Source organism: Aulonocara sp. 'chitande type north' Nkhata Bay, linkage group LG13 (genome assembly GCF_057382095.1).
Source record: "Aulonocara sp. 'chitande type north' Nkhata Bay isolate Kocher_YH1m ecotype deep benthic linkage group LG13, A_spYH_male_GT1.1, whole genome shotgun sequence".
NCBI lineage: Eukaryota > Metazoa > Chordata > Actinopteri > Cichliformes > Cichlidae > Aulonocara > Aulonocara sp. 'chitande type north' Nkhata Bay.
Window position 1 is genome coordinate 12188400 of NC_141356.1, and position 8207 is coordinate 12196606.

An 8207-nucleotide genomic window follows, 5' to 3' on the forward strand; every position below is an offset into this window, starting at 1 on the left:
ATGAGCTTTGGCGCCATCAAGATGGCGATAGAGGAAGTTCAACAGAGTGACCACTGCATCATCAACACCTCTACGAGGCCTGTATGCAGTGGGTCGATAAGCTTCTCTACTTGCTGCAGGATCTCCTTCCTCACAAGTTTTTCAAAGGACTTCATCACTAAGGATGTTAGAGCGACAGGCCTAAAATCATTTAATGATGTAGGTTTTGTGGTCTTAGCAACTGGAGAAATAATTGATTTTTTCCATACCTCTGGAACCTTCTGTTGCTGAAGAGATAAAAGAAAGATGTAATAAAAAATATTGCATAATTGCTCAGCGCATGTTCTAAGCACCCGGCCACATATATTATCAGGACCTGGACTCTGCTTCTGGTTTCTTTGACATTTGCGACTGCGCCCCTGTGAACTGTTAACCTGCTTATTGTCAGCATGACTATTGATCACAGTCCTGAAAGATCATGTGTGAACAGCAGATGATGTGAAATGTTGAGCTGTACTTATTGAGCTGTGCTAATACTTTGAAATTCTTCAGCTCACAATCTCAACATGTTAACCAGACCCAGCTTCACATGATAGATTTTCTATCTGCCTCTCACCGCATAAAGCTCCTCAGCTGCACAGGGAAGTTCTTCAGAGGGCAAAGAAAGTCATTTATGCATTAGCATCTCCTGAAGTGTTGGAAAAATGTTAGTGTCTTATGCAAAAACACTGAGTTATGATATTATTTGACAGATTTTAGCAGCAGGACAGCAGTTTGTGTTGTCCAGCAGACAGAGGCCCACTCAACACTTCACAATTCTCTAAAATAAAAAGACAATTTTCCAGAGAAGTGTTGATTTTTAAAACTACAACTAAATAGAGCTCCACTGAAATCTACTGACTATTCTGTTTATAGTGTGTTTGTGTGCCCATGCGTGAGGGGTGGGGTATATAAAGTACCACAATTTCCCCGTTCAGATTCTGTCGAAACGTTAGACTGCTGATTTTACAAACTATCTCAACAGGAAGCCGTCCTGAGGTGAGTCACATTCACATTATCTTTAGGAGGAGATCAGTTTTAAGGAAACTGCATGTTCATGTGCACAAATCAGAATTATGAGACAGGAAGTTACACAAAGGTGTTTTACTGATTTCTTTGTTGTGTTTTTTTTTTATTTTTTTAATGTTTGAGGTGCTTTTATATGAATGACATGGGTGTTGTATAAATGAAAACCCAATGGAAATGTCTGTATTAACTTTTTTAACTGAAAGACCCTGATGATGATGATAGATTCCAGTGTTGAATCTAATATATGTAACAGTGTATATGGACATACAGTTAGCTTTTTATCAGGTAAACATCAGTAATTAAATTAAACCCCTTTTTCACTAAAATCATATTATTGCTGAAATTACAGAAATGCTTTTCTGTTATCGTTTCAAAACGACCAAAGATCTGTGTGTGTGTGTGTGTGTGTGTGTGTGTGTGTGTGTGTGTGTGTGTGTGTGTGTGTGTGTGTGTGTGTGTGTAGAGCATGACACCAACTTCTAACTCTGCCTTACCACCCAAACATATTGAAATATACTTATATGTCATTCGAAAGTTGAATAAAATGTTTAGTCCAGTTTAAACTGTGTAGTGTGGTGAAGTTTGCAGGTACGGCTGGCACAGAGCAGACTGTGGTGATAATGGCCCACACAAGGCTGTGTTTAGATGCTGATCAGTTTTACTCACCACATTTACATTTGATACAAATTTTAGATTATCTGGCAGATTAAAATCAGCCTTGATTTCTGGTTTAACATGTGCTAATATCTTGTTGAATTCAGCTGTCGGGCTGATCACGGCCTGCACACAAAGAAAAATCTTAAATTATTTTGTGACTTATTTCATAATAATTCTGTTCCCCACACTTCACTCTTACACCCAACCTTCTCTTGATGAATCCCATTTTATCCGCTGGTTTTGAGTTCAGATAAAACTAAGTTGAAGTTTGTGAGTCAGAAGGTTTTTTTTTTTTTACTACTTTTGAGAAAAGAACGAAGATTTCAAGAAAATCATCTTTTTCTGAAAAACCATGCTGGCTTTGAAATGCGCTGTGATGCATTTTTAGGTTACATTTCTGATGCCAGAATGTTGTTAAATAATTCAGTTCAGCCGAAGTTTCATCTTCAGCCTTGTTTTCATCTTTAATTTCAAACTGATATAAGAGCAATGTTAACATGCTGCATATTCAACAACTGTTTTTCTTTACTGCAGAAAAAGTGAACGAATTTATTTCAGCAGCTCCGTCACACAGAGAGAAACCAGAGATGGAGTTTTTCATTTTGGTGTTTCTGAGTAGCATCTTTGTGTGCCTGCCTTTGACCATAGTCTTCGCCTGTTGTGTGGTATGTAAATGTTGAATTTTATTAATCACTTTTATATCAGTCTGACTGTGAATGATATGAAGAATCATCCAAAAACATTTGTAGTGCTGCAGAGATGAAAACATTTCATCATTATTTTGACTTTGATTCATTTATATATGACATTTGTTTTGCTCTATAAGTCACAATAAATACAGACACAGACAAACAGAGTATGTAGCTGTGCAGCAGGCAGGTTGAGACCCGAAATGCAGGACGAGTAAACTCAGAAACAGCTTCATAGCTGGTTAACTGAGAATCAAGCAACAATGAAAGTAGGCTAAGAACTCACTTTCACTCACTGGATGCACAGCTTGTAATGAGGGGGGATGAGACAAAGAAAGACCGAGACAGGAAACTAACACTGAGACGAACCTGATAAGGATAAAAGGAAAACAAACATGGAGACACGACGGACTGAGGAACCCATGAAGGGGAACAAAGAGAGACCAAATACAGATGAAACTAAAGGACAGACAGGGAAACACAAGGGAGGTTAGAATAATAAAGGCCCTCAAGCAACAAAATGAAACCAGGAAAAGATTAAACTAAGATACCAGACCTGGAAAAATAAAGAAAAATAGACTAAAAAGCTAAAAGCACTGAGTCAGCGACGTGGGAACCATGAGATCAACAGCAAGTCAAATGTACTTGATCACTTAAACCTCTGATATTACCATCACTGTTTTTTTGTTCTAAACTTGTTTGAGATAATATGAGATGCTTCTCTTGCATTTTGTGACTTTTATAAATATTTCTGCAGGTGCGAAGAGATCGGGCCCAGACCATTTATTACACAAACCTCCTCATCTCCAACGTAATCCAGATCTGTGCAAAGATTGTTTGGATTGTAACAACAGGAAGATGGCATCATGACATCACCGTTGCTTTTTACTTCATCAGTGTGATGGCCAATGTTTACTTCCAAATGTGCCTTGCTGCTGAAAGGTAACAGTGTTTATTACTGTGTTTTTGTGTACTTGCATATATCTGGCTGCATATTCTGTGATATTTAGAGAAATCGTCTGTTTTCTGTTGCAGATATTCCCTCATCGGCTGCCCACTGCTGGCCTGCATCAGACAAATAAAGCGTTCTCTGCTGGTCTCTGCTCTGGTCTGGGCCTTTTGCATTATCACTGTAGTTCCTGCCACAGTCTTTGAACAGTTTATAATCCCCCCTATTTTTGCTCTGCTCCCTGCTCCTCTGTTCATCGTCTGCTTAGCTGGAACCATCAAAGCCCTGCGTGCTGCTACCTCAGTGCCCACAGAGGAAAAACGGAGAACTGTAGGAACTCTTGTTCTGTTGCTGTTTAACTACTGTCTGATGATGGTTCAAATATGGATTGTTTGGTGGTTATTTCCTTGGGTCTATGTGCCATCTCCCTTTCACTGCTGTTTCATAGAAATTGTGGTGTTTAGTTTGTTTCTGCTACATCCTTTTCTGGACTTGATTCTGTTTGTTTTCATGTAGAAAATTTGCATTGACAAGCTGCTGGCATGTCTGTGCTGCTGCAGGATGGACAGCACTGCAGCAGCTGTCAGCACCGCATCAGTGGGACTGATGGCAGCACAGAGAGGTGGGCTGATGTAGTCAGAGTTCATTGGAGAGAGGAAAATAGAGAAAATGGTTTGTGAGATTGCTGATAAATTAAAAAGAGAAATTTGTTTTTAAATATTGTTATAAGTGTCAGCTGACAATAGATTCAGTTTTTTTTTCAATTTTACCTTTTATATTTAGATAATATTTTCAGTGATGTCCTTTTCTTCTTTGTGTGCCTTCACAATATTCTCTTTTCTGCTAATCTGCTGAGGAAAGGTGAATAAAGTTTTAAGTGTTATGCATAAATAGTAATGTTGTACTGTGTAAAAGTCTGCCAGTATGTGAATTATTGTTCACTTAGCTTTGTTTTGTACACACGGAAAGATAATTATTTTTATTGCTTTTTTTGGATTGTGTGATGGAGTTTGTATTGACTTATTTTTCATTTTTATAAAAATATTACATTCATAAAAGGTAAAAAATGATTTTCTGCTCCAGTTTACATCATTGAGATCATGTAGAGTGAATTGTCATGTCATCAGTTAATGCCTGTGTCTGATTTATAGAATGTGTCCTTTTTTCATATGAAACATCTTACAGTATTGTTACTGACAACAACCACATTCACTTCTCTTCACAATAAAACACAATACTTACACAAAGGAATCATAGATAATGCAAATTCATTTTTTTTCTAAATACTTTAAACTTTTTTTAATTTACACTTTAACATTTATTTCATCATTTTAACATTTCAACACATTTTAATAAATGGCAGTTTTAACTTGGTTACAAACAAATAAGTAGATTAATTGAAACGAACCAGTAAAAGAAAAACAGGAAATATAAAATCCCTCAAAACCCACACGTACTGAATAAATCAACAGGCTAACACAGAATAAATTATCTTTGTTTATAAACAATCTGTATTCATATGCATCATGTTAATAACAATAATGCTGATATTTATAAATAAAAAAGCATAAGATTTATTAATGATGTAAATCTCCTGCACGTGTCATAGACGAGCCCACCCATCTTACCGCCACCCATACCTCTAAATTCTGCACATCAATAAGTCATGTTCATTTGTTTCTAATGATCTCACATTTTTGAGCTGTTTTACTCTCCAGTAGATTGATGTCCCCATCAGTCTTTCTCTCTTCCCCCCTCTCTCTCTCTCTCTCAACCAAAGATCACAATGGAAAACAGGAAGTGGTTATATTAAGATCGTTTAATTCCCAAAGCAACATAACTGTTTGTGTTGGAACACAATGCAACAGAGTGATATTGTGACAAAAATACGCCAATCTTAAGATAAAAGGTGTTTATTAGGAATTTTAATTAAAAACTGCATACAACAACACATAAAACAGTTACAGGTTGTCAACACAAACCAGGTGTTTTTCAAGACTGATAAGCTGTATGTTTTACGGCCAATGGATGCATGATCTGATTAGCCGACTAATTGGAAAAATAATTGGTGACTAGTCGACTATCAAAATAATCGTTTGTGGCAGCCCTGCTCACCACTGCACAAAGCAAGGTCCATAAAGGTCCATAAAGACATGGAAGAGAAATATGGGTGTGAAAGAGCTAGACAGGCCTGCACACAGTCCTGACAACCTGATAGAACCTTTGGGATGAACTAGAACAGAGACTGTGAGCCAGGCTTTCATGTACCATGCTCTTTCTTAGTATGTGTGAAGAAATACAAATTACAGAGGAGCAGAATAGTAGTTCGCTTAATTTATCTACAATCAACCACCTGTCTGATTATGTGCAGCTACATCTGCTGCAGTGCTGTGTACAGCACTGTGCTGTTACAGTCACTGCAATATTGTAGCTGTAGCATTTTATCTGCAGCTACCTCTCCACCAGTGTAGCAGCACAGAGACAACAGCTGATTGTCGATGGGGTCTTTCCGCATCAGAAAAACAAAAATCACATCCATGAAAGGATTGAACAGAAATAAATTCATGTGGATTAGAAGGACAGGAAAATAAGAAAAATAAGCGAGAAAATAAAGTGAAATTGATACAATATAAAACATGATCAGAGGAAGGAACATCAGACAATGATTAACTAACAACAGAACTAAGATTCCTACAATTCTCTGTTTTTCTTCAGTGAGCACTGAGGTGGCAGCAGGCAGAGTTTTGAGGGTCCAAACCAAAGTGAAGACGAACAGGAAAAAAGGGACGAGGTTAAAAAAAATTAACACAGTGAGTGAAATCATATCGAAGAATGCAACAAGAAATCCAGAGATAATAGACAGGATCCAGACCAGAACAGAGAGCAGCACAGAACCTTTAGTTTGTCTGATGCAGTTCCACTGTGGACGGGTGATGACCAAACACCTGCAACACAAGACAGACATACTGATCATTACAGGAGGACATTTATCTTTAGAGGGACGCTTGAGAATTTGATTGAATGCAATACACACAGAGAAAGACAGACAGGTACCTTTCAGTAGCAATGCACATCTTGAAGTCAAGATTAGCAAACACGGCACAGCAAAAAATGCCAAAAGAAATATAATGATAGAGAGCATGGTTTAAGTGGAAAATCAAGAAGAAGATCAACGTGCTGAACTGGATCAGATTGGAGATAAGGAGGTTTGTGTAGTAGGTTATGGGGACCTGCTCCCTTCGTACCTGCAGAAAATATCAATGCAGTAATAAACATGATATTCAGAACTAAACATTTAAATATTAACTGCAAATAATGTGGAGTGTCCAGAAAATATCTTTAGTGTGATATAGAATAACGGACAACTGAAAAATGTGTAAACGCTGCAAAATGGTCTGATGGAATTAAAAAGAGTGACAGACTGGTGACCAGTGCAGGTTTCACTCCACCTCTCACACTGTGACAGCTGGGATAAAATTCCACTTCAGAAGCAGAAAAAAAATGGACGGATGAATTCAGAACTAAACTTTATGAACTATTAACTCAGAAAATGAACATTTAACGTGACCAAAGTGGAAAAATCTTATAAAACTAGACTGTTTGTAAAAGTGAATTAGTTCAGCAGGAGTGAGACATAGAAAGTAATGAAAGTCTCTCATTTACGTACCACAAAAAACACCCAACAGCTCACTGCCATAGTTAAAGGAAGGCAGAAACAGACGCTTATCAGGAACATTATATCCACGCTATCCATCTCCAGCTGACTTTCTGTATGATGGATCCGCTATAAAAGCTCTACCCACTCTCTTCTCTTTGCCAAAGGATCTGCCTGAGTGCAACAGGAGGCAGAGGTGTGGACTCGAGTCACATGACTTGGACTCGAGTCAGACTCGAGTCATTAATTTTATGACTTTAGACTTGACTTGAAAAAATGTTGTAAGACTTGTGACTTGACTTGGACTTTTACACCAATGACTTGGGACTTGAATTGGACTTGAACCGGTTTACTTGAAAAGACTTGATATTTTACCCCAAATATAAAATTTAACATGCATATTATATAGAGATTGAAAATGTGATGTCATTCACGGGTAGAACCGCAAAGGATTCTGGGAACTCGTGGCAAGCGGTACTAGCGCACGCAGGCTTTCAATTGAAATCAGTCACACAGCGATAAAAAGAAACACAAAAATGTCAAGAAGCTGTTGTATGATTAACTGCAATAGCCGGTCGCATGACAGCCACGGGAAGCCGACGGGTAAAGAGATCGGTTGTTATCGGATTACGTCGTTGAAGAGAAATTGTTCGAGCCATGTTTCCGAAGTAACAAAGATGCGACGGATGGCCTGGATTGCAGCCATTCAATGACCAAATATAACGTCCCAGAACCCTCCAGCTCACAGGTTAGTCTGCTCCAAGCATTTACACAAAGGTCAGTATTTTTTAGTAGTTAATACGTCATTTTCATAACATAATTAGTGATATAGGTTACAAGCAAGTCTGGCGCTGAACAGAAATTGTCGCGCTATGCTCCTTTATTTATTGTGCATAAATAGTGAATTGTCCTGACACAATATTGCGTTTCGCTTCTGTTATTATGGTACATTGACAAAAACATATACTTTTATTCACAGGATAAAACAGGTTTTTTGTATCACTAATTGCCCAGTACGATTACAACATACAATATTATTGTCACTGCTACATTTCTGTGATGTTACCAGAAATTATTTCCACTACTAATTAATTACCGTTGAGCTCAAAGGTCCTATTAATAAACGGTTAAGGAATGTATATTTATGACGACGATTTGTGAGACTGGTAAACTTATGATATGTACGATGGTCTTTACTTTCTACACGGTG

At 37.7% G+C, this 8207-nt stretch overlaps 1 protein-coding gene and 1 pseudogene across 1 annotated transcript; one reads left to right on the forward strand and one right to left on the reverse strand.

The window, feature by feature from the left end:
- On the forward strand, nt 1-3978 carry LOC147315746 (uncharacterized; annotated as a pseudogene).
- Nucleotides 3979-5556: 1578 nt separating this feature from the next.
- On the reverse strand, nt 5557-7138 carry LOC147315747 (uncharacterized). Its single transcript, XM_086258068.1, has 3 exons — nt 7010-7138; nt 6397-6587; nt 5557-6287 (listed from the first exon to the last, which is right to left on the reverse strand). Exons 1-3 carry the CDS (start codon nt 7094-7096, stop codon nt 5714-5716), a joined length of 852 nt encoding a protein of 283 aa, XP_086114194.1. The 5' UTR covers nt 7097-7138; the 3' UTR covers nt 5557-5713.
- Nucleotides 7139-8207: the final 1069 nt, after the last annotated feature.

Bases quoted from the DNA above. Each gene is read 5' to 3' on its own strand.
- LOC147315747 (XM_086258068.1), bottom strand. From the start codon at position 7,096: ATGGATAGCGTGGATATAATGTTCCTGATAAGCGTCTGTTTCTGCCTT. The intron at 6,588-7,009 runs GTACGTAAATGA...TATTTTCTGCAG, and splicing joins GCTGTTGGGTGTTTTTTGTG to GTACGAAGGGAGCAGGTCCC. The intron at 6,288-6,396 runs GTACCTGTCTGT...CTTGTGTTGCAG, and splicing joins ATGTGCATTGCTACTGAAAG to GTGTTTGGTCATCACCCGTC.